This window comes from Acanthochromis polyacanthus, chromosome 16, assembly GCF_021347895.1.
Source record: "Acanthochromis polyacanthus isolate Apoly-LR-REF ecotype Palm Island chromosome 16, KAUST_Apoly_ChrSc, whole genome shotgun sequence".
In the NCBI taxonomy this organism is placed as follows: Eukaryota; Metazoa; Chordata; class Actinopteri; family Pomacentridae; genus Acanthochromis; species Acanthochromis polyacanthus.
Window position 1 is genome coordinate 37,122,763 of NC_067128.1, and position 26,304 is coordinate 37,149,066.

At 38.8% G+C, this 26,304-nt stretch overlaps 2 protein-coding genes across 9 annotated transcripts in view; both read left to right on the forward strand.

Annotated features, from left to right (window-relative positions):
- The first annotated feature begins 3,285 nt into the window (after nt 1–3,285).
- hbs1l (HBS1-like translational GTPase) overlaps nt 3,286–26,304 on the forward strand; it is an 85,557-nt gene continuing 62,538 nt past the window's right edge. For 2 of the 6 annotated variants that reach the window (XM_051936710.1, XM_051936709.1), the window contains exons 1-5: nt 3,292–3,561; nt 4,147–4,215; nt 5,979–6,110; nt 7,200–7,436; nt 10,053–10,151. In XM_051936710.1, the coding sequence (XP_051792670.1) occupies nt 3,519–3,561; nt 4,147–4,215; nt 5,979–6,110; nt 7,200–7,436; nt 10,053–10,151 (580 nt within the window). In that variant the 5' untranslated portion in view covers nt 3,292–3,518. Of the gene's footprint in view, nt 3,562–4,146; nt 4,216–5,978; nt 6,111–7,199; nt 7,437–10,052; nt 10,152–26,304 lie in introns of all 6 variants that reach the window. The other 4 variants (XM_051936711.1, XM_051936708.1, XM_051936707.1 and 1 more) reach the window with 4 other exon arrangements.
- On the forward strand, nt 10,158–13,303 carry LOC110965670 (uncharacterized). Of its 3 annotated transcripts, none has more exons than XM_051936729.1 (2): nt 10,158–11,363; nt 11,419–13,303. In XM_051936729.1, the coding sequence occupies exon 1, from the start codon at nt 10,391–10,393 to the stop codon at nt 11,255–11,257; it is 867 nt and encodes a 288-aa protein (XP_051792689.1). In that variant the 5' UTR covers nt 10,158–10,390; the 3' UTR covers nt 11,258–11,363; nt 11,419–13,303. The 3 variants fall into 3 exon arrangements, with proteins under 3 accessions (XP_051792689.1, XP_051792690.1, XP_051792691.1); XM_051936730.1 differs by having other exon boundaries at nt 10,158–11,308; XM_051936731.1 differs by having other exon boundaries at nt 10,158–11,253.

Below are 26,304 nucleotides of genomic sequence, written 5' to 3' on the forward strand. Positions count from 1 at the left end.
AGTCCATGGTTCTCGTATATATATATATATATATATATATATATATATATATATATATATAAATGGTTGTATTTATATAGCGCTTTTATCCAAAGCGCTTTACATGATACGTCACATTCACCCATTCACACACTGATGGTGGAAGCTGCCATGCAAGGTGCTAATCACGACCCACCAGGAGCCTTTAGGGGTTAGGTGTCTTGCTCAGGGACACCTCGACATGAGCACGACGGGCCGAGGATCGAACCGCAACCCTCTGGTTGCGAGACGGCCACTCTACCCACGAAAAATACTTTGTAAAAACAAGAAGTTGGTTGCAGCTTTCATTTTTTCTTACAACTTTTTGGTGGCCCCCCCCAAAGTATCTGTTGTACCACCTGTGGCCCCTCACTAAGAATCATCTAGATTCACTCCTGGGAAACCTGTGCTCAGATCCGGTGTGAAGGTGTGAAAATCTCCCCTCAGCCTCTCTGCAGCTCACTTAACGTTTAAAAGACTTTCAGAAATCCTGTCCTGGTGTCAAACTGAGTTTCACACTCGGTTTGTCTGCAGGAGAAAAGCTGCAGACTGTTTCAGAGTGTGTTCCAGATGTTTTCTTCTTGTTCCATTGGTTTAAATCGTCCCAGAAACCTTCAGGTGAAGCTCCTCTCTGTCACCTGTGTGACCCGTAAAGCCTCTCCGTTCCTCGTTGTTTATTTTGACGTTCAGCTCACACTTCTAAAGGCAGGAAGTGGAATATTGGAGGGGAAACCTCCACCCACTGAGGCTGAGAAGCTGCAGGTAAATAAAGCAGCCGTGCAATGAATGGGGTTCCTGATCTCACTAACTGCAGCTGCAACTCGAGACATTCATTGTGAAAAGGTCTGACAGTGACCTGAGAGGGAATCTTTCTCTGCTCGGCTCTATTTTTAGTTTGGGGAGACACACAAACCCTCAGATTTCATTTCACTCCATCTGCAGCATCAGATCGTCGTCTGACATTTCCATCGTCTTCTCTTTCATTTGGAGATGACATCAAGTCGACGCAGCATCAAAGAACATCCGGAAAAACAACATTTTAAACTCCATTTCTCATGTTATTTTTTACACAATTTACCTGGTTTGTTTCCTTGTTTTGTATTAATTAACACGTTAATGAAAAAAAGACTAAAACTTGAAAGGAATCTTTTTTTTTTACAAATGGTAATTTGTTCTTTTTCAGTGTTTGAACCCACACTAGTTTTATTGCATTTAAATATATCATTACTTTACAGATATTTCCCATCATTTTCCCATTTTTTAAAATATATATATAGATATAATCACAGACATGTCTTTTATTTTTCCTCTGACAGGCCTCAGCTTGTTGTTGATGTCAGATGAGTTTTTGAAAATATTTTTAGACATTTTGTGTAAATTCTTTAATTTTATGTAATAATATTTTGATATTTTACATTTTTTTAAATATTTTTTTGTTCAGTATATTTTTGATATTTGAATGCTGTTTGTTTAAAAAAATCTTTTTTAATTTGTTGATCAAAAAGCTTTTTTAAAAAGGGATTTTTCATATTTTTTTATAATATGATAATTTTTTGTATATTTTAAAACTATTTTTACATTTGTTGATAAAAAAGTTTTGTTTTTTTATTTTTACATTTTTTCACATTATGATAGATTTTTGTATATTTAAAAAATGTATTTTTAATTTGTTGATTAAAATATATTTTTGAGATTTTTAATATTTTTTCATTTTATGACAGACTGTTAGATTGCAAAATATTTCTTCATTTGTTGATTTCCAAATTTCTTTAGAGATTTTTTCACATCATGATATTTTTTGGTATGTTTGTTTTTGTTTGTTGTTTTATTTTTTGTTGTTGATGTTTTTACTCCAGCGTTCACTCGCTCATATTTCAGACGTCGATCTGAACTTGTCACTAAACACTGAGGCCAGGTTACTGCATCTTTTCCTCTTTTCTCTGCTGTTATTAATGATGACACCAGACCTCCCCCGGCCTCCTCCCTCCTCCTGCAGCATCAGATCATTGTTTGACATTTGCTGCTTCGTCTTCTCTTTCTTTTGGAGATGAGATCAGGCGAGCGCAGCATCAAAACCACGTGAAGCGCTAAAGTTCACGCTGCAGACCGGCTCTCAGATAAACACTCGGCTCTTTCCTCTCTGTGGTCGACATTCTGCTTCACACATAGTAGGAAAAAGTGATGTCAGCGCTGGGCGTGCTCAGTGTGGGCTACATGGGCTGGTCCCTAACCATAGGGCATAACCTTTACAGCCTTTACAGAACACCACACTCTCCTGGGTTGTTTTCAGTCTCCACCTCATGCTGGTTTCTGCAGGTGTTGAACAGACAGTAAAGCTTTTAAACTGCTTTTACATCGAGCTTTTCCTTCACATTAATGACACATAATCATTAATGCAGATTGTTTTTGCTCACTTATATAAATTAAATTTTTATGGTCATAATCAGGCATCAATATAAGAACAAGAACTAAACTTCTGACAGATTCAACCAGCTCTTGGCTTCTATTCTGCTCTTTGCTGATGAAACCAGAGCTGGAAAGTACCCGATACTCTAATACTAAACTCTACTACTAATTAAGGTAGTCCTACTTTTATTTAGCATTTCCATGCTGTGCTACTTTTATTTAGTCTTTTTAGTCTTTAAAAGTCTGTCTAACTTACAATAATACATTTATTAATGATGTTTGTTTTCCCATCAGTAAAACAGACATTTTCGTTCAAATATCTGTATTTTTGCAATTTAGAAAATGTGCAGAATTCCTGTGGAAACTTAAGACGGTGGTTTTAAATATTATATTATGATTGTTTTAAGAATTCTAATACATTTTTATATTTGTTTGGTATTTCTACTATATTTTAATATGTTTGATTTTTCTTAAATATATGTATTTTTAATATTTGCGACTTTTATTTATTTTAGATTATTTAAAATATGTCTTGATAAAATGATTTGTTATTGAAAATATTTTTGGATATTTTATGTTTGATTTTTCTTAATTATATGTATTTTTAATATTTGAGATTTTTATTTTGTTTTGTAGATGACTTAAAATGTGTTTTATGAAACCTTTTGTTTTTTAAAAATATTTTTTATATTTTAACATTTGATTTTAAAAACTTTTCTTTGAAGGTATTGATTAGTGTATTGATTTAATATCAGGATACACAAATTGAAACTGCAGCCGGAAATTACGTCACAAAGCTTGTCTGAAAGCAATTTTTTTTTAATTTAACGATTTTATTGTTTAAAGCCTGTGAAACACCTGAATAAAGCTAATGTAAGACTTTTTACATATGTTTCATTCTTTTTGAAATTAAATGAAAGCTAGCTGATGGAGGCTAACTTCGCCCAGCGAGAGGCTAACCTCAGTAGCGGCAGCAGTCGTGATGGCAGCCGGGCGGTGAGACACATGTAGCCGCAGCAGCAGCAGCAGCAGCAGCAGCAGCCTGGGAGCCCTAAAACAGTGACCCCGGGGCGGACAGACGACACACAAGCACCATGTCTCGCCACAGAAATGTTCGTGGTTACAACTACGATGAAGGTAGTTAACTTAAACTAGTTGTTATTGTCAGTTTACGGCAAGGCCTCATTAGCTAGTTAGCCGCTAAACCCGCTAGCCGCTGAGCTAAAACTCACTGTTGAGCTAAAACTCACTGTTGGTTGTAGCTAAACCAGCTAGCGGCTAACGCTAGCTGGTTTAGGTGCTGGTGTGGCACTGAGTCCAAAATAAATGATTGTCTGCTTGTTGACAGCAGCTGTCAGTGTAATGTTGCTATGCTAATCCTGCACGTGACGTGTCAGTAATTAACAGTGAAGCTAATGTTTACTATAGCTCAGGACAGCTACCCAGCTAGCATGCTAACTATCCAGTATTACAATCTATGACTTTATTATCTAAAGGCTACATCGGGCTACACTGGTATTTCCTGAGCTCACTGGCCTCTTCAGTCTCAGTTAATTAGTTAAATAATTGTATCAATAACCTCACAGCTGATCTACAGTTTGTTGTGTTTGTAAAGTCGCTGACAGGGCAGAGTGGCAGCTGTCACAGAACTCCACTGTTTTCCACGTGTGTGTTTGTTCGGGTGAAACAAAACAACCAGCTGAAATGATTTATTTATTCCAGACTTCGAGGATGATGACATGTATGGACAGTCTGTGGAGGACGACTACTGCTGCATTTCACCAGCAACAGGTTGGTCATCGGCCGGATCCATGGAGGCCAGTTTAAACATTAACAATCTGTGTTTATTTATTATTTAGATGTCATTAGAGCTCTAATCCATTCTAGTCCAGGTTCCACCTTCAGTCCAGTCTGATCTCCAGTAAAACCAGTAAAACCACAGCATAATAACCTCTAAATAACCACAACTCCTCATGGTTCCTAATGTTCACATTTAAGGAATTATATTTTTACTAAACATGAACAACCTGAGGGCTGCACAGTGGGCTAGTGGTTAGCACTGTTGCCTTGCAGCAAGAAGATCCCCGGTTCAAATCCCAGCCTGGGCCTGGGATCTTTCTGCATGGAGTTTGCATGTTCTCCCTGTGCATGCGTGGGTTTTCTCCGGGTACTCCGGCTTCCTCCCACAGTCCAAAAACATGCTGAGGTTAATTGGTTATTCTAAATTGTCCGTAGGTGTGAATGTGAGTGTGATTGTTTGTCTGTATATGTAGCCCTGTGACAGACTGGTGACCTGTCCAGGGTGTCCCCTGCCTTCACCCGAGTCAGCTGGGATAGACTCCAGCACCCCCCATGACCCTAGTGAGAATAAAGCGGTGGATAGAGAATGGATGGATGGATGGATGAACAACCTGAAATTTATGAAAAAAAATAAATTCAGTTTCATCAACATTCAGCCTCAGTTTATTATTTCCACATTACAACTTCCAGATCACAGAGTGTCTACAAAGGAACACAACATTTAGTCACCTGGAACTGAACCAGGTGACGAAGATAAAAAATCAGACAGAAAAAGACAAAAACAAGAGAAAAATATTACAAAAATGAGATGCAATATGACAGAAATGAGACACATAGCGACAAAAAATGAGACAAATGACAAAACAAAAAAGATTTTAAAAAATGAAACAAAAATTTTACATAGTGACAAAAAATGGAATAATGACAAAAATGAGACAAAAAATGAGAAATTGACTGAAAAGTAGATGAACGACAAACAATACACAAAACAATGAATTAAACAAAACATAAATTGACAATAACAAGAAAAATTGAATTTGTTGATGATAATTTTTTTTTAGATTTTAATCTTTATTTCATATTATGATAGACTTTAGGCATATTTTTATTTTTTGTAATTTATTGATAAAAAATATTTTTAGAAATTAAGATTTTTCATATGAGATTTTTTGATAGATTTTTCAAATAATTTTTTAATTTGTTGATTAAAAAATAGTTGTTATTTTTTAGAGAATTGTAATCTTTTTTCATTTTATAATAGATTTTTTGTTATATTTTAAAAATATTTTTTGAGTTTGTTGATTAATTTTTCAGATTTTGAATCTTTTTTCATATTAGGATAGGTTTTTGGTATATTTTTGATATATGTTTTATTTGTTGATTAAAAACATTTTTTTTAGAGATTTTTAATATTTTTTGTATTATGATAGATTTTTTTAATAGATTTTCCAATAATATTTTAAGTTGTTGATTAAAAAAATCGTTGTCTTTTGTTGTTGTTTTTTTTCTAGAGATTCTTAAAATATTTTTCGGATTGTGATAAATGTTTGGTATTTATTTAACATATATTTAAATTTATTGATTGAAAATATATTTTTAGAGATTTTTTAAAATGTTTTTTTTCATATTCTTACAGATTTTGTGGTATATGTTTAATATACGTTTTTAATTTGTTTATTAGAAAATCTATTTTTGGAGATTTTTAATATTTTTAATATGTTAGTAGTAAATAAAGACGTGTTTGGTTTTTGCAGCGAATCAGTTCATCTACTCTCGTCAGGAGAGACAAACGCCGAAGGAGCAGCCTCTGGAGGAGGAAGAATACGAGGATGAAGATGTTCCCATGTCTCCCACCGTCAGCCTCCACCTGGACCCTCTGGATCAAGGTACGAATGTTTTCTTTATAATTTACAGATGAGACGATCGGCTCCTGGATGCTGAAATTTGATCAGGTTTCACTTACTTCCTGTCCAACATCATCGGTTGGGTTTGTACGAATAAAAGCTGAGCAACCCACACTATTTCTGCTGTATTTAAATCTGCAAAAAAATCTTTATTTTACAGATATTTTCCATCATTTTCTATGTTTTCACAGTTTATCAGCGTATAAAATCACCTACATGTCTTTTTTTTTTCCTCTCCAGCTGACAGGCCTCAGTTTGTTGTTGTGGAAATTTTTTTAGACATTTTGTGTAAAATCATTTATGTTTTGTAATAATCTTTTGGTAATTTTCATGCTTTTTATTAGTTTATTTTTACATACGGTTGGTTTAATATTTCTTAGATATTTTAATGTTGTCTTATATTTTTTTGGAAATTTTAAAAAATATTTGTAATTGATTGATTTAAAAAAAATCTTTTTTAGACATTTGTAAATAATTTTTGCATATTATGATGGCTTTTGGTGTATTTTTAAAATATTTTTTAACTTGTTGATTAAGAATGTTTTTATTTTAGAGATTTTAATGTTTTCATATTATGATAGAGTTGTAATTTTTTAAAATATTTGTTCATTAAAAATATATTTTTATTTAGAGATTTTTTATATGTTTTAATATTATCCTAGATTTTTTGGTATATTTTAAAAATGTTTTTTATTTGTGGATTAAAAAATGTCTTTATTATAGAGAGTTCTTCAATATAATTTTTCGTATTATGATAGATTTTTTGGTATATTTAACAAATATTTTTTAATTTGTTGTTTTCAAAAAGATTTTTAGAGATTTTTATATTTATTCATATTATTATATAGGATTATATAATGTTAGATTTTTAAGCACATTTTAAATAAATATTTTTGTATATTATTTGATTTTAAAGCAAATATAATTTTTTTTACTGTTAATGTGTTTTACTCCAGTTGTCTTCCAACATGTTTCTGATTCTTTTTGATTCTTGTGCTTCAAGACGTCCTATTGAATTAGAAATGGATTCATTCTCTGTTTAATCTGTATTTTTCTTAAATCTTCCTCCAGCCAAACTGTACTCCTGTCTGGACCACATGCGGGCCGTGCTGGGAGACGCCGTTCCGGACTCGGTTCTGACTCAGGCCGCCATCAGATGTGGCTTCGACCCTCAGAGGGCTCTGGATGTGGTTCTGTCTGAAGACTCTAAAACGGCTCCGGTCACCAGGACCACGACCGAGGAGAAAACTCCAGCAGCGAAGGAGAAAACGCAGCTTCCTCAGAGAACCAAACCGGAGCCTGAGAAAGGTGCGCTGAGACCCACATAGATGGAACATGTCAGCTGTAGGAACAACCACCGCAACCAAGAGAGCAAAACATTCATTTCAACATTTTTTTAATCGGCGTAATAGTTTAAATAATAATTATTGTTCATGGAATGTTTCCCACAACATGTTAGCAGAACCTGTACGTGATGTTTTTGTCTTTTCTCGTCTCATTTTTGTCATTTTGTGTCTCATTTTTGTTGTTTTCCGTCTTGTTTTTGTCATTTTGTGTCTCGTTTTTGTTGTTTTCTGTCTTGTTTTTGTCATTTTGTGTCTCGTTTTTGTTGTTTTCTGTCTTGTTTTTGTTTGTTGTGTCTCATTTTTGTCATTTTCTGTCTTGTTTTTGTCGTTTCCATCCTCCAACAGTGTTCCTAAAGAACGGGTAGATCAAAGCTGTGTCCTCTCTTCTATTTTCCATCTTTCCTGATTGAATGTCTCTCTCTACCTCATATTATCAGGATCAAACTCATTCTTTGGACTGTTTTCCATCAGTCAGCAGTAACAGCTAGCTAAATATCTAGCTTCTACTGCTGAGAAAAAGGTTAGAAAACAACAATAAAACATGGAATAACAAGCTGATTATTGATCAATATGCAGCATTTTTTAAGCATTTTGAAACCCAGATGTCCTCCAGTTCTGGAATGATTCAAAAACATTTTGTTACTCTGCCAAGGAACGGCGGTGAGGTGGAGTTATGTGACGATCGGCGTTGGCTTATCTGTGTGTCTCTGTTAGAAAAATTAATCTAAAACGGAGTAATAGATTTGGATGAAATTTCCAGGGAAGGTCAGAAATGACACAAGGACCACCTCATTAGATTCTGGCAGTGATGCAGCTTATAGTCTGGATTAGTTACAGATTTCTGTATCATTGCCAGATAGCGGCACGGCGTCACCGTAACCATGACAACCAGTGAACACGACATCAGCTGATTGTGATCCTACTACAAATCCACCTCTGAGGACTTATCAGGACTTATCCATCAGAAATGATCCAAGGAACAGCTGATTAAATATTTATTTAGGTCACGTGATCCGGTATCTGTACATAACATACACATGCAGAACACACGCCTGTGGTTTAGTTTGTGGGTACATCTATATTAAAAGGACACGTTCTATGGTTTCTGATCATCAATAAACAAATGCTGCATATATATATATATATATATATATATATATATATATATATATATATATATATATATATATATAAAGCCGCGTTTCCGACAATGCCACATTGGGGAATGAGCAGCCTTGGAGGAGGACTGCCTCTCAAAATGACTTGAAAATGATCCAGTATTACAAAAGATATTCCTGAAATGATCTAAAGCGATTAAAATTTGCTCAGAGTGACATAAAAATAGTCTAAAATGACTGGAAAATGATCCAAAATCAGTCAGAATTTTAGCCTAGCCACACTAGACAACCCACGGCAACGAATTTAATTCTCTGCCAGGGTGGGTCTAGTTACCCTCCATAAGGCTCAAGGTTGGATGCTCCTAAAAGTGGCCGATGAATCACCATGAAGTGTAGAATCAGAAGGCGGGCGTAACTAAGTGACGACAGAGGCGTGACGATTCTGACAGAAACAACCGGAAACAACTAGCCTAGCCGCGCTAGACAACCCACGGCAACGAATTTAATTCTCTGCCAGGATCGACAACAAAAACGACAACAGTCGTTGAGCTCCATTAGCACCGACTCTGAATAATCTTTCTGTTAACATGTCTGTAATATACTTGAGCTTCACCCATTGACTGTATAAATAAGGCTTCACCGAACTACCGCATCCTCTGATTTCCGGCGCTCTAGGAGCCTATTCGTTGCGCTGATTGGTTGTATACCTACCCAATTGCTGCAGAGTGATTTGATAGACAACCTTTTAGCCCGCCTCCCTCCCTGTCGAGCGTGCCTAGACCCTTGTGTCTTCAGAACATGGGTCTAGCGTGGCTAGGCTATCAGAATCTCTCTCAAATTATTAAAAATTAGCCAGAATGACTGAAAATTTGCAGAATGCCACTGAATTTGTCCAAGATGCTGTAAAAATCATAGGTAAATGCCTTGAAAATGATCCAGAATCGCAGAAAATTTTTCCAGAGTTACACAAAAGTTGTCAGAAATGACAAAAATCCTTCCCAAAATGACTCAAAAATTGACTGAAATTACTGAAGTCTGTTCAGAAGGAACTGAAAAAGATTAAAAGTGACTGAAAACTAAATGGTGCCGTGGTTTCTGATTATCAGTAACTAATAAACAAATGCTGCATTTATAGAAACAAATGCTGAATTTCTGACACATGGGGGAATGAGCAGCCTTGGAGGAGGACTGATCTCTGAGGGCTTTTCCTGTTCTTATTGTTGCTTTGTTCTGGAACAGGTTCTCAGTTTCACTGCATGAATCTGGAGCTGTTTCCTCCAGAGGACACTGAACAAAGCTGATGTTTATTCCTGTTGATTAGTGATGTTGTACATGTGTGACAGCACTTTCAGGTTCAGTGTTTTAACAAAATGCCTTCTCTCTGCTCTTCTGTTTACGGCTGATCCGTCTGGTTTCTGATCTTCCTCCTCATCATCCTCGCCTGGCTTTCGTAAGGTAAGGAGCCTTCCTGTCACACAACGCAACACTCAACTTATCTGACCTTTTATCAGCACGTAACGCAGTTAGCAGCCGTACCGGTCTAGATTTAAACCCTGCAGGTGTGAGTCCAGTTAGTGGTCTAAAGTTAAACCCTACAGGTGTGAGTCCAGTTAGTGGTCTAAAGTTAAACCCTACAGGTGTGAGTCCAGTTAGTGGTCTAAAGTTAAACCCTACAGGTGTGAGTCCAGTTAGTGGTCTAAAGTTAAACCCTACAGGTGTGAGTCCAGGTGCCGGGCCTAATTTAAACCGTACAGGTGTGAGTCCAGGTATCGGTATCGGTACCAGTCTGGCCCAGCTCATGTCTGAGCACGAGCAGAAGGGTAAAGTGGGTGGAGCCAGCTGTCCTCCATCCCTGCTGAGTCGTCTGTCTCTGGGGACGCTGGCGTCTCTAAACGGTTCTCAGACTTCGGCTCCCTCCAAACTTTCGGTTTCTCTCAGTAACCTGCAGCTGAGCAGCCCTAATGTCCAGACCCTGAGTCCTCCTCCTCCCGGGTTTGGACTTGGATCAATCCTGCAGAACTCTCAGCCGTCAGCTGATCCCAAGGGAAGCCTGTCATTGGCTGATCTGATCCAGGAGCACTCCCAGTCCAGCAGCGTCTCTCCTGTCCAGAACCAGACCCTGTCCCTGTCCGATCTGGCCTCTCAGCACCAGAACCAGAGGGACCAGGGGACCCAGAAGACCCCGGCGTCCTCGGCTCGGCCTCAGAAACCCCCACCTGGCGTCTCTGCAGAATCCTCTGGCAGCTCATCTGGGTCACCACTGTGCCTCGCCTCGCTGCTTTCACCAGTGAAACCAGAGCACAGCGAGGCGGGAAGTACAGCTCCACGCCACAAACCAAACCACCGAGGCCCCAAACCAGGTCAGAGCATGGATCTGAGCGCGCTCATGGCCCGGCAGACGGACGGAGACCTCCCCTCCCCGACCTCCCATGCTCCCCTCCGCCTCACGTCTTCTGTTTTTGCTCCACCGTCGGTGTTTGCCGTCAGTTTGTCGATTCAGAGCCGCAGACGGCCAAGGAGGACGAAGCTGAAGGTCCAGGAGACGGGCTTCCAAAGATCACAGGAGCAGCTCGGCCCGCTGTCACCCATCCAGCCTTTCTGCTTCGACACACCGTCACCTGACGACGTCGTTCGAGCGAATCAGAGCAAAGCTTTCACCAGGTAGACTGATTAACGTCGCTTCATTCTGAGCGAATCAGAGCAAAGCTTTCACCAGGTAGACTGATTAACGTCGCTTCATTCTGAGCGAATCAGAGCAAAGCTTTCACCAGGTAGACTGATTAACGTCGCTTCATTCTGAGCGAATCAGAGCAAAGTTTTCACCAGGTAGACGGACTAACGTCGCTTCATTCAGCAGCAGCATCAAAACACTTTCAGGAGAAGATTTTACTGAGAATTTCGTCTTTTTTCCAGCCGAAACATAAAAATAATGCCATGTTTTTTGCCTTTACTGCTGCAGGACGTTGTTTTTGGTAGCTTTGGTTTTAACGGGCGGTTCTGGCTGACTTTGATAATATTTCAGTGAACTCCATCGACCCGTTGGATTGATCACACATCACTGACGGTTTGGTTCGTAGAAAGAAAACCCTGCCGTGTTCGGTTTAGGAACTTTTCTGTGATGGGACGAAGCTGAAGGTCCAGGAGACGGGTTCCTGAACCTTCGTTCGGACGTCTTTGTCACATCCAAGCTTGTTGCTTCGACACGCCGTCGCCCAAAGCAGATCAGCGAATCGGAGTGAAGCTTTCACAGGTAGACGGGTTAAAGGACAGACTGTTGTCGCTTCATTCAGCAGCAGCATCAAAACACGTTCAGAAACTCAATGAAAGCAGGTTTTACAGCACGAGTCGAGTTTTACGAAGAATTTCTTCCATTTCTAGTTTTTTTTCAGCCGAGACATAAAATTAATGACGTGTTTTTTGCCTTCTGTTTTTTTTTAGTCTCTTCGTTTTTAATGGACGATTCTGGATCATTTGGATCATATTTCAGTGAACTCCTTCTCCATCACACGTCACTGACGGTTTGTTGTTTCTGCCTGAAATTAAACCATATAGTCATGTTTTAGGGGAGGATCTGGCTCATCCAGTATTCAGTCTGTCTTGAACTCTTAAACCTCTGGGTCCTGGCTTCGCTCTGAGTTTACAGACTCGTCTCTGCTGCTTTTACTTTTCTTTTTAAACTTCCGTCCATCCAGCGTCATGCCGGCTGCCTCTCTGGTGAATCTCTGGTCCTGCAGATGAGCTTTATCTCCACCGTTTGGGTTTTTATTGCAGCTCGATCCGGTTCTCCACCAGCACCGACGTGTTAAACCTTCTTCTTAGTCGGACGTTTTCAGAGCTTCGGTCGCTGCTTGGAGGTTGTTTTAAAAATGAAAACGCACAGAAAGCTGAGGCAGAAAAGTCAGGATTGTAACCGATATGTACGTCTGATACAGCTGAGAATAGAAAAAAAGACCGAAAGAATCGCATGAAAGTCCAGCTTAAATTTTCAGTTTATGATAAAAAAGGTTAAGAGTCCATAGATCAGGAGGCTGCTGAAGATTTTAGGTGGGATAATTACAGAACCTTTGTGGACCAACAGAACGACAGCGTTTCTACAGTATTTCTGTTTATTTTTGACTCACACTCAGTATTTAGTTGCTCTGCTGTTCAGTCTGGCAGCTTGGAATCGACTGACAGTATTTTAGGAACTTTTTAAGGTATTTTTGCTGTTTTTTTTTTTTTACTTTTTAAACTTTTGTACGCTCCGACTGCCTGTGACTTTTTAATTTTTCTACGACCGCAGAGTAACGCGATCACAGCAGGGAAATTTAAAGTGTGAGTCTCTCTTCTTTCTTTTTTCTGTGTTTTTTGGCGTGGCCTCTTTTCTGCGCCGACATAATCGAGGTTGTCGGCGTGCAGGTGTTCTGCAGCGATTGGAATATGGATCAGTTTAACCATTGTGCTGGTTTCTCTGCTGCCTCAGTTTGAGGTCGACCCTCTGGTTTGGAGGACACCTGGAGATTTTCCCATGAAGGGAACCAGAGCATGCAAACAGACGCTCAAATGCACCGACAAGTGGCTGCTTTTAGCTCTTTCATACTGAAGGAAAGGGTTTAGTTTGATGAATAAAGCTGTACTGAAGGGAAAACTGTGGATGTGATTTACGCTGGGTGTGTATTTGACACTGCCAGACGTTCATTTGTAGATTTTCAAATAAAGATGGTTGAATTTATGTGCTCTGAATGTGCATCTGTTTAGGCGTCTCCTCTGGTTTGTGTGTGCAGAAACATATTTTCAGGTTTGTCGTGTTATAATACAAAGCAGCTCTATTCCTTATTGTATATTAAAAAATGTGCACGTCTGTTTAGTGAGACAAAGATGCTAAAATGCTGCATAAAGGTGCTAAAAAACAAAAAACATGCTAAAATGACAGAAAAGATACTAAAACAATACAAAAACATGCTAAAATGACAAAAATTACACAAAAAGATACGAAATGATGCCAAAATGCTAAAATGACACAAAAAGACGCTAAAATGGAACAAAAAGACGCTAAACTGACACAAAAAGACGCTAAAATGACACAAATAGATGCTAAAATGGAACAAAAACACGCTAAAATGACATAAATAGATGCTAAAATGACTCAAAAAGACGCTAAAATGACTCAGACGCTAAAAATGACACAAAAAGACGCTAAAAGGCCTAAAAAAATATGTTAAAATGACTCAAAAAGATGCTAAAATGACTCAGACACTAAAAATGACACAAAAAGACGCTAAAATGACACGCTAAAATGACACGCTAAAATGACACAAAAAGATGCTAAAATGACACAAAAAAATGCTAAAAATGACACAAAAAGATGCTAAAATGACACAAAGGCTTGCAAACTACACGTTGCACACGTTGCGTTCGAGGACCGTAGGAAAGTTAATAAATCAACACTCCTTCCTGCTGTTTACAATTACAAATGACCAAATTAAGACAAAATACAAGTGAGAAAAAGGAAACACAAAACGTCAGAAGTCAGAAAAAAACAAGACAAAAAAACAGTACAGTATATTACAAAAACGAGACAAAACAACAAAAATGTGAAACAAAATGACAAAAACATGAGACAAACGACAAAAACAGACAATAAATCTGAGAAAACAAGAAAAAATATATAAGAGGCACAAAATGGCAGAAACGAGACAAAATATTACAAAAATGAGATAAAACAGAAGACAGTTTTTCTGTTAAAGTTACACGACATACGACAAAAAATGTACAAAAACGAGTCAACACTTAACAAAAAGGAACAAAACGACCAAAAACAACAAATAAAATGAAACAGTGACAAAAATGACAAAACATGAGACCAACGACAAAAATCAGACAGTAAACAAGAAAAATTAATACAAAAATAAGATGTAAAACATTGAAAATGAAACAAGCGACGCAAAACAAAAAGACAAAATTTGACAAAAAAGGTACAAAGCGACACAAAAGAAAAAACTACAAAAATAACCAACAAATAAAGCGAAACACAAAACAAGTCAGACAAATAAGACAGCGAAAACAAGACAATATAATACAAAAACCAGACACAAAACAACAAAAAGGAGAAAAAAACAAGTGTCAAAGAAACACGAACGATGAAAATATAAGAAACAAAATGACAAAAGTCAGACAAAAAACAAAAGTAAGACATGACATGACCAAAATGACACGAACAATATGAAACAAAACAGACATAAAGTTAGATAAAGTTACAAAGGGACAAAAACGAGTCAAAACTTGACAAAGAAGGACCAAAACGACAAAAAATAAACAATAAAACACAAGCAAGATAAAAAGGAAACAAAATGACAAAACGAACAAGACGACATGGTCATCAATATCCCCCCCCACATGTGATGTCTATGAGTCTATATCCAAAATATTGATCAAGGGCCATAACTCTGTTAAATATTATCGCACAGGTCTCAGTTTCGAACTTGATCAAGGTGTCCATGGTGTGAAGCTACACACTAAATTTTGTAATCCTAGCTGTAATAGTTTCCGAGAAAAGCTGTCCCCTTCATCTCGGACGGACGGACGGACGGACGGACGGACGGACGGACGGACGGACCTATATCCCCCTTTTCCACTTCGTGGAGGCGGTGGATAATAAACTGAAACACAAAATGAAAAAACAAGGAAAAAAACCAACACACAGACAAAAATTTAACACAAAATGATGAAAACGTCTAACGGCAAAAAAACAAAACGACAAATTATCACAAAAACGAGACGCAAAACGACAAAAATGAGACAAACGACACGAAACAAAACAAAAAAAGACAAAAAATTTGACAAAGTTTCAAAGTGATAAGACACAAAACTACAAAAATTAGAAAAAAAAAGCAAGAGACAAAGAAACACAAACAACTAAAATATAAGAAACAAAACAACAAAAATCAGAAGAAAAAATGACAAAACCAAGTCATAAAATATGACAAAAATGAGACACAAAATGGCAAAAGAACAAAGAACAATCCAGTATTTTACTTTCTGATCAAAACAACTTGTCATGGTCTGGAAATGATTTTAAATTTATAGTTTTACTAATTTACAATCTGCAGTTAATGTCTTCTCTGTAATTTTCCACTTTGAGGGCCGGAGTGGACCCTCTAGAGGACCACTTTTGGCCTCATGTTGGACACCTCTGGTCCAGCAGCAGCTCTTGGTCCTCCAGCGCTACTGAAGCCACTGTGTGGGTTTGAGCAGGAAGCTGCAGTCTTGGAGAAAATGTCAGCCGATCGTGTCGGTGTGACACCACCTACGTAGGAAAATCTGATCATGTCTCTCAACTTTCACAGCTTTTTGTCAAAGGCTGCCACAGATCAAGTCGTTTGTCTGCAGAGCTGCATTTACATGTTGCACAAACACTGTTGTGTTGTCAGACGGTACCAACACTGGAAAATACTGTGTTTTCTTATCATGGTCCAGAGGCAGCAGGTGCATGAGCAGGCACTGTGTTAAAGGATTCCACAAGGGAAAATTTGACTTTAGTGGAAAAAAACAAGTCTGTACTGCCTTTAAAGGCAGGTTACATCCTAAAAAGGCTTTAAGAATCAGTGATAAGGCAGTAAGACACACAACTGACACAAAGAGATGCTAAAATGACACAGACAAAAAAGATGCTGAAAAGATGGGAAAATGACAAAACAGACTAAAAAGATGCTAAAATGACAAAACAAATGCTGAAATGACACAATGAGACACAAAACTGACTAAAAAGATGCTAAAATGAAACAAAAAGATGCTAAAATGACAAATGAGTAAAATTCAAGAGTCTGTGCTGCTTTTGAAGACAGTTTGCATTGGAAAATGCTTCAAAAAGCAGTGCTCGGACAGTAAGACACAAAATTGCCAAAAAAGATATTAAAATCACAAAAGATGCTAAAATGACACAAAAATGGAACAAAAAAATTATGTTGTAGGTTGTATATATTAGTAGTGTCTTTATATAACTTATATTGTCTTTATGGCTGAAACCGGGACCAGTGTCCAATTTCGTATTGTTGCATGTGCAAATGTGGAATGATATTACAATAAAGAACCTTTGACCTTTAAAAATTGAAGAAAAAGATGCTGAAATCACACAAAAGATGCTAAAATGACACAGAATGACACAAAATATGCTAAATGTTAAGATGCCAAACTGACAAAATTGATGCCACCACCGTGCTTCACATCATGATGCCGCCACCACCGTGCTTCACTGTGGGGACGACATGTTGCATGTGCAACAGACATCACGTTTTTCTCGATGGCTGAACAGTTGACCCCTTAAACTTCAGTGTAATTTGCATAGGAATTTCAAGAATGTCCGACGGCTGCAAACGCGATTATACAAACACTATACGCCGATGGAAAGCTTAGATTCTCATGAATCCGCCGGTATAAACCACTTTCAGATGTGATTACCACAGCGGGTGAGAAAAACACATTTGTCCGACAAAAACAAATATTCATCCATCCGTTCTCTACACACGACTTCAACGCACACAGCGCGACTCACATTTCCGGGTTCATTATTACACACAAAAAAAAAAGATTCCACAAAAAACGGCCATAATCCAACCTTTTACTTCCAGATGACACAAGCCAGTAAACTATTTTGTCCAAAACATGTCCTGAAGTCGGTATAAAATCCCCGAATCGGTCGTTTTCAAGGAAATGCACCTCGCGATGCCCGTCCAATATTCCCTGTATTTTTCGTCACTTTTTAATTAAAAATAGAATATTAGCGATTTTTTTGTACTGAAAATGGCTGGAATTGACTGCAGCTTAAAGGGTTAAACTTCAGTCTCATCTGACCAGAGCTCCTTCCTCCATACATTCTGGGAGTCTTCCACAGCTTTTTGCAGACTCCAAACACGTCTTTTTATTTTTCGCTGAAAGTAATGTCTTCTTCTGGCCACTCCTACATAAAGGCCAGCTCATGTTGTGGTCCTATGGACAGATCCTCCAGCTTCTCCTTCAGGGTTTCCTCTGGTCTCTGTGTGTTGTGGTGCCGTGTTATTTCCATTTGACTATGATGAATTTGATGGTGCTCCTGGGAATCATCAAACATTTGGACATTTTTATAACCCAACCCTGACTTGTTAGGAGAGTTCCTTGGTCTTCATGGTGGTGTTTGGTTAGCGGTTTGCTGAGGTGTTGCAGCCTCTGGAACCTTTCAGAAAAGGTGTGTACCTACTGACGGGTCATGTGACAGGTGGACGTCATTCCACTGATTATGGGACTTCTGAAGCTACAGGGTCCTCATTTTACGATGTCCTCAACCTACGGCGTTTTGTTGTTCCGTCAACTGGTTACGTGGAACTAGTTGACGAGCAGAGCGGATGAATACGTCATCATGCAGCGCTATCAGACGGCTTTGTTTCCATTCTCTGGTTGTACTCCACCTTGGATCGTGCTACTTTCACCAACTTTTGTCCTTCATTATGGCTCCCAGCATAAGTCAGACTCTTCTGATGCACGGAAGAAAAGGAAAGCCGTCCCCATGGAAGTAAAATTAGATTTGGCAGTGGAACATATTCTGATATCTTCTCATAAAATGACTCATGCATGCATGAAAGTCATTGTTAATCATGACTTCTCTGAAGAACTGATATTGTGATAAACGGCTTTGGTTACGTTTTCACCGGAATTCTGACTTAAAAAGGACCTCCTGTGTTTGGTTCCGTCAGAGCTTTTGAGGGCCTTCATAACAAAGGTTTTTTAAAAATTATATAGAGATTATTTTAAAAACTGAGACTGTTTTGTGCAGATCCATCAAATCAAATTCAGATAAAAATCATTTAAATTAGAGGTTGTAAAAGTCAAGCGTGGGTGGATACTTCTGGTAGGCCTATATTTAGACAGAAAACATCCAACTCCACTTTATTTTCCACCGTTTTCAGATCAAACTGTTCATCCAGAAAATAATCAGCAGTGAAATCAACCGTTAACAATTTGACCAAAAGCTGAGCAGAGCTTTGAGGGATTTTTATCATGAAGCATCACAGCTCTTGTTTTTCAAGTTTTACATAAAATTCTGTTGAGACTTTGAGCTGTAAAGGTTAGATCTGATCTATGGAATTTATTTATTTATATCCACAGTTTCTGCTCTAAAAACTGGAGGTCAATCCTCTTTATCCTTTATCCTCTTTCTTGTTGTTTTTTGGTCTTGTTTTGATACATTTTTTGTCAGTTTGTCTTGTTTTGGTCAAGTTTTAGTCTTTTTTGGTCATATTTGTCTATTTTTTTGTGTATTTTGTCTAGTTTGGGTCATTTCTGTCTGTTTTAAGTCACTTTGGGCTGTCCTTCGTCATGTTTGTGCTCTTCTTCTTGTTTTCTGTTCTTGTTTTGATCTAATTTTGGTCGTTTTTGTTCGTATTTCACAGTTTGTGCTGTAAAAACTTGAGTTAAATCCGAGGCGTATGATCAGAAAATGTAGTTCTGTTTAAAGTGTAAATCAGGTCGACTGTCTGCTGAGTAGGTGGAGCTCAGGAGGATTTTAGGGTCTGAGTCATCCTGAAAACAGGTCAGGACATCCTTCACACACTTTCATTCATCACTCAGCTTGCAACCCAAACAAAGCTCCATCAGGGCTTTATCTTCTCCTCAGGATGGACCTGAACCACACCTGGGTCATTCCATCATTTCAACCAGTGGTCCCCACCTGACCCTCTGAGATTTTGCTAAGTTTTTACATACATTTAGTACATTTATATGATGGGAAAATCCAAAGTTTGAATGCTTTATTGTCATTAGTTTCAAAGTTATGGCCATTTGAAGTAGGTAGGGGGTACCCTATTATTGCAGCCAAAATTAAGACTTGAAATTTTTGACCATTTTCAGACTTCTATAACTTCTGAACAACAAAAGATAGAGATCTGACATTTTCAGAATCATTTCACAGTGACCTATAGTCCTCAGAAATGTGAAAATATTTACTTTATATTTATAATTGCATGTTACAGAGAATGACAAAGTTGCAATTTTATCCATCATGAACTTCTAAACTGCTACATTTGTCCACCCATTACACAAAAACTAATCATCATATCCATTAGAGATTTTATGTGGTATCATTTGGCTCTCTAAGGATTGGATCTGTGTAAAATGAAAGTGCTATGGTATGTAATGCATGAAATATGAAGAGCTAAAGATCACAAATATCTGTCCGACCTTCGGATTCAAAGGTCAATATCAGCATGTGGGATAGGTGTTGTCAAAAAATAAGACATCATGTGAAATTACAGGAATTTCCCTAAATTTTGACACCAAGCACAACTTGCTTCTATAAACCGTTTTATGTATAATGTTGACCTTTGAACCCGAAGGTCAGACAGATATTCTAGATTTTTAGCTGTTCATATTTAATGCATTACGTACGGCTTGTGACGGAGACGGCCCGAATATTTGGATCCATTCGTCTGGTCTCCCGGGTCCAAAATTTGCCTTTGTTTTGTCTTCAGTTAAACTGAAGAATTCCCAAACAGAGGAGGTCTTCAGCCTCTTGTCTTGTGTTTATGCAACGAAGTGAAGCGTGACGTCAGAGTCGGCAGCACCCCGGCCATTCAGGTGGTGGTAAGAAACAGGAATGGAGGAGCCGAGATGAGCTGAAGTGGGCCGAAGGGGAAGGAAAGACAGTAACGCTGCATATTCAGTGACGTCCGAAGGGGCGGGTTGGTGGGGGGGTATGTGGATATCAAAATTAATATCCGGATACCGCCGTAGCGAACGAATATTCATATATTCGGGATATTCGGGTCCAGCCCTAGTTCGAACAAGCACTTTTAAACAGACATAAATTGAAATTAAATTTCCTGATGAAGCTGCACGATTCTTACGGTGCGTTCAAGGTCTGTAGGAAAGTTAAAAATCCATTCATTTTCCCAGCTTTTATAGTTTCTGGCTGGTAAATGATGCCACTTTGGAGACTTTCAGAGAGAAACCATGACTTTGAGACTCATTGTTTTTGGACTCAGATGGTGAAACAGGATTTCTCTTCTATTTTATGACTCATCCAGTTATTCAGCCACAGCCGGCTCGTCCTGCTGCCGATTATCTGCAGAGAATTCATCCACCAGCAGCTACTTTTTAAAATCATTTCTGTCTTTGCAGCATGAAGGATGCCAGTTTGTAACTTCAAACCCAGTCTTTGGTTGCAAAAGTGAAACTGAATCTTGAGTGTTTTCCCCTTTTTTTCCCCACCACATCTTCAGATGTTTCTCGTCTTTTACAGCCTTTAGCGGCCTCAAGTGGCAACAAGACTGTCGATCCAGTCGAGTTTGGTTGTTCTGATGACTTTATGAAGTCTTAAATTAGGTTTTTTATGCATTAATCCTTCTTGATGCAGTTTGTTGGTGTCTCTCTGTCAGAAATGAAGTCGGTTAAACTCTGCAGACACACAAAAGGATGCAGAATGACTTTAAATTGAGACAAGACCAAAAAATAGATGCTAACTACAAGAAGATCCAGAAATACAGTTAAATATAACAAAAAGCGACTAAAGTATCTCAAATAGAGGGAGAATAAAAACATATTAATGGAAAATAGACAGAATCTGCATAAAAAGATGCAAATCAGTCTAATAAACACGTGAAGACCAAAAAATAGATGCAAAACATTTCACTAAATGCAAAATTAGGGCTGCAAATAGCAGTAATGTTCACTGCAGGTTATTTTCTGGATGAATTGATCTGTTTTATGGACTCTTAACATGTCAGAAAATGTCTAAAAATGTGGATCAGAGTTCCCTCAAATGTCTGGTTTAGTCCAAAGATCTTCAGTTTACTGTCACAGAGGACAGAAACCAGAAAATATTCACATTTAAGGAGCTGGAATCACAGAATTTAGACTGATTTTAATCCAAAAATGACTCAGACTGATGATTAAAATAGCTGCTGATTAACTGAACTGAGTTTTGTGACCAGCAGTTGAACAAAAACTCGTTTTAAAGTCATCTCCTTTGACTTCAACACTCTTCCCCCCCCCCCCCCCTCCTGCTGTATATGGGTGTGTTTGGACAGGGGAGGGTTCTGTTTGCATATCCGGGCTGACGCCTCTGATCCGGGCCCCAGTTGGGCCCTCGGGCCGATCAGTCCTGGTAAGTCCCTGGATGAGAGGACGCCTGGTGTTTACATGACAGTCCAAACAGAGTGAACAGATCCTGCTCAGCGGGTCTCTTGTTGCCCCGAGGCTCGACTGCCAGGAGAAGGATTGTTTGCTGAACTATTAGAGCAGCGTGTCCGGTAGTTCCAGGAGCTGTTAGACCTCAGGTTAGATCTGATAGAACCATCCAGGTTAGATCTGATAGAACCATCCAGGTTACAGGGTTCTCACCAGGATTTTTTTACAGCGTAATGGCAGGTCCTCCTGCATGAGCAATAGCCTTCATTAAATCTCGCGAGCGGCCATCCCAGATGTCAGCCAATGAGCATCACGCAGGTGCTCCAAATGCTCGTGATTTAGGTCACTATTCACCATACATGGCATCACGGAAACAACCGAGACATGCTAATTGTAACCCCGAGATTGGAAGAGACTCTTAATTTTAGACGGGAACGGGTCAATGGACAGGAAAGTACGGCTGAGGTGGAGAGACATAAATTAACCTAGATAGGCACCCAGTTGATAAAAACAAACGCACATGGCGTTATGTCAAAATAACTCTTTCACAGCGCCAACTGCCCTAATAAAGAAGTTTTCTCACATAAATATGTAAATATTACACAAGCAAATGTGCTCAAAACACAATACCACAACTTGAAAGGCAGCGTAACGGCCCTAATCACAGCGTAATCTTTTAAACTGACATGCGCTGGCGAGAATCCTGGGTTGGATCTGGTAGAAATATCCAGCTTAGATCTGACAGGAACCGTCAGTTTACAATGCTGCCACCACCGTGCTTCACATCATGATGCTGCCACCACCGTGCTTCACATCATGATGCTGCCTCCACCGTGCTTCATCATGATGCCGCCTCCACCATGCTTCACGTCATGATGCTGCCTCCACCGTGCTTCACATCATGATGCTGCCTCCACCGTGCTTCATCATGATGCCGCCTCCACCATGCTTCACGTCATGATGCTGCCTCCACCGTGCTTCACATCATGATGCTGCCACCACCGTGCTTCACATCATGATGCTGCCTCCACCGTGCTTCACATCATGATGCTGCCTCCACCGTGCTTCATCATGATGCCGCCTCCACCATGCTTCACGTCATGATGCCGCCACTACCGTGCTTCACGTCATGATGCTACCTCCACCGTGCTTCACATCATGATGCTGCTTCCACCGTGCTTCACGTCATGATGCTGCCACCACTGTGCTTCACGTCATGATGCTGCCTCCACCGTGCTTCACATCATGATGCTGCCTCCACCGTGCTTCACACCATGATGCTGCCTCCACTGTGCTTCATGATGCTGCCTCCACCGTGCTTCACATCATGATGCTGCCTCCACCGTGCTTCACATCATGATGCTGCCTCCACCGTGCTTCACATCATGATGCTGCCTCCACCGTGCTTCACATCATGATGCTGCCTCCACCGTGCTTCACATCATGATGCTGCCACCACCGTGCTTCACATCATGATGCCGCCTCCACCGTGCTTCACATCATGATGCCGCCTCCACCGTGCTTCACATCATGATGCCGCCTCCACCGTGCTTCACATCATGATGCCGCCTCCACCGTGCTTCACATCATGATGCCGCCTCCACCGTGCTTCACATCATGATGCCGCCTCCACCGTGCTTGACATCATGATGCCGCCTCCACCGTGCTTCACATCATGATGCCGCCACCACCGTGCTTCACGTCATGATGCCGCCTCCACCGTGCTTCACGTCATGATGCCGCCTCCACCGTGCTTCACGTCATGATGCCGCCTCCACCGTGCTTCACGTCATGATGCCGCCTCCACCGTGCTTCACGTCATGATGCCGCCTCCACCGTGCTTCACGTCATGATGCCGCCACCACCGTGCTTCACGTCATGATGCCGCCTCCACCGTGCTTCACGTCATGATGCCGCCTCCACCGTGCTTGACGTCATGATGCTGCCTCCACCGTGCTTGACATCATGATGCTGCCTCCACCGTGCTTGACATCATGATGCTGCCTCCACCGTGCTTGACATCATGATGCTGCCTCCACCGTGCTTGACATCATGATGCTGCCTCCACCGTGCTTGACATCATGATGCCGCCTCACCGTGCTTCACATCATGATGCCGCCACCACCATGCTTCATCATGATGCCGCCTCCACCGTGCTTGACATCATGATGCTGCCTCCACCGTGCTTCACAGTGTGGATGGTGTGTTTCTCATAATGTGGAATGTGTAGAGTCTTTTTTTAAATAATTCTTGTATGAAACCAGATAAACTGACCATGATTCAGTGTTCTGAAGCAGTAAAGCTTCCTAGATGTCGGTGAATACTGCTTCTGGGGGCTCTAGATCTGATTGGTCTTCCTGACGTCTGGTTTCACAGCTGATGTTCCACATAAACGAAGTGTTTGAAGCAGGTGGTAGAAACCTCCACATCACTGTTCAAGAACCAAAAAAAAAACCCCCCACAGCTGCAGGAAGCACCGAAACTCCCCAGAGAGAAGTTTTCCATCTCATGTTGCTGCAGGACGGATGAAATATGTGATGGTTGGACTCAGCAAAACATTCTGTGTAGATTAGATTTCTAATTCACAGACAGCTGTTTTCATGAGTTGTAGTTTTTTTAATTAGAGTATCTGATGCAGCAGGTTGAGTCGATAAAACATCTTTAAATAGTGAAAATTGTGAATCAGAGTTTCCTCAAAAGAAAGAAACCAGAAAATATTCACATTTAAGAAGCTGTAATCACAGAATTTAAGCTGTTATCTTATTTACACTCAAACTGATACATCAATTGCAAAATGGTTGACAGCTGTTTGAAAAAAGGCAATATTTGCAGCTTGACTAAATCAATACATAAAAATCACTTTAAATAAACACAAGAAGATCCAGAAATACAGTCAAATATAACAAAAAGAGACTAAATTAACTCAAATAGAGGCTGAATAGAAACATATTGATGGCAAATACACCGAATGTGCACAAAAAGATGCAAAAACCACTTTAATTAAACACAAGAAGACCAAAAATAGATTGACTAGTGCAAAATAAGGGCTGCAAATATCCATAATGTTCACTGTGGATTATTTTCTGGGTTAATTCATCAGTTGTTTGATTCCACAATGTCAGAAAATGTCTAAAATGTGGATCAGAGTTTCTTCAAATGTCTGGTTTAGTCTAAAGATCTTCAATTTACCGTCACAGAGGAAAGAAATCTGAAAATATTCACATTTAAGAAGCTGAAATCACTGAATGAAAGTATTATTTTAATAAAAAACCTGATGAATGGATCATGAGACTGTCTGAGGATGAACTAAATAAGTTTAGATTCTGCAGATGTGAATGAACGTGAAGGAAAAGCCTGATCAGAGCTGAGCTGTTTCACAATGACAGGGACTTTTTCCTGCAGTCATTCAGAGAATCCTTGGTTAGAGAAAGTCCATTAATAATTCTGTTGAATCTCACGCTTCCCTCGGGTGTTTTTTATGATGAATAATCTTTCAGTTTAAACTCTGGAGCCTGCAGCGGCTCACACCGGTCTAATAATCACATAAAATATGCGTTTAACACCATCTCTGTGGTGTTTTTAGAAGCATTCTGTGACTAAAACTGTGCAGTGAAATAACGAGGACATCGTGTGGGCATTGATCTGTTTCGGTTTTTATCAAAAATGTGAAAGAAACGGCAGATAATAAAATTAATTAGCATAGTTGTCATATTTCACCTTCAGCTGACGAACGGACGAAATTTAAAATTCAAATATATTTTAAAAATAACAAATATTAAAACAACTCTAAAATATTAAAATAAAAATCTAAATTATATTTTTAAATAATTTAACAGCAAATAAGTGCTGCATAGAAGTTAGAAAAAAAATCAGTTTTAAGTTTGAAAAATTTGAAGAAATTAAAGAAATGGGAATTTTTTTTGTCAACAAATAGGAAAAATGTCTAAAAGAATCTACAGATATTTAAAATAAAAGTTCCTGGGATTAAAACCTTACAGTTAAATCAGTAATTTAACCGCACTGTACCAGTCTAAATGAATATGAACAATATAAATAAAGATATATTATTAAAAAATAGTAAAAAAAATAGCCACAATTTAGTTCAAAAAATGTTAAAAGAAAATCTGAACAAATCGAAACAATTGCAAAAATATTTTAAGAAAAATTTCTAATCATTTAGAATTATAATTTAAAAATTTACAACAAAACATAAATACAAAATGAGATCAACAAATGGCAGAAATCTTGAAAATGTCCACAAATATCTTCTAAAACCTTTACTGTACCACTCTATAAACAATATAAATAAATGAAAGATATATTAAGAAAAATTAAATCACAGTTTCTTTTCAAACATGTTAAAAAATCCAGAATATCAAAACAACTGCAAAATGTAAAATCCCCAGTTAAAGCTGCAGTTAAATGAGAACATGAGTGGGAGTGGATCTGATTCAGTATCAATAAAAATGTGGAAAGATGGCACATCTAAACGTGTATTTTCTGTTTGGATAAAGACACTAAGGAAGTATTAAAAACTGCTTTTAAATATGAAAAAATATGGACACATAGGTTTAAAAA

Bases quoted from the DNA above. Each gene is read 5' to 3' on its own strand.
- LOC110965670 (XM_051936729.1), top strand. From the start codon at position 10,391: ATGTCTGAGCACGAGCAGAAGGGTAAAGTGGGTGGAGCCAGCTGTCCT.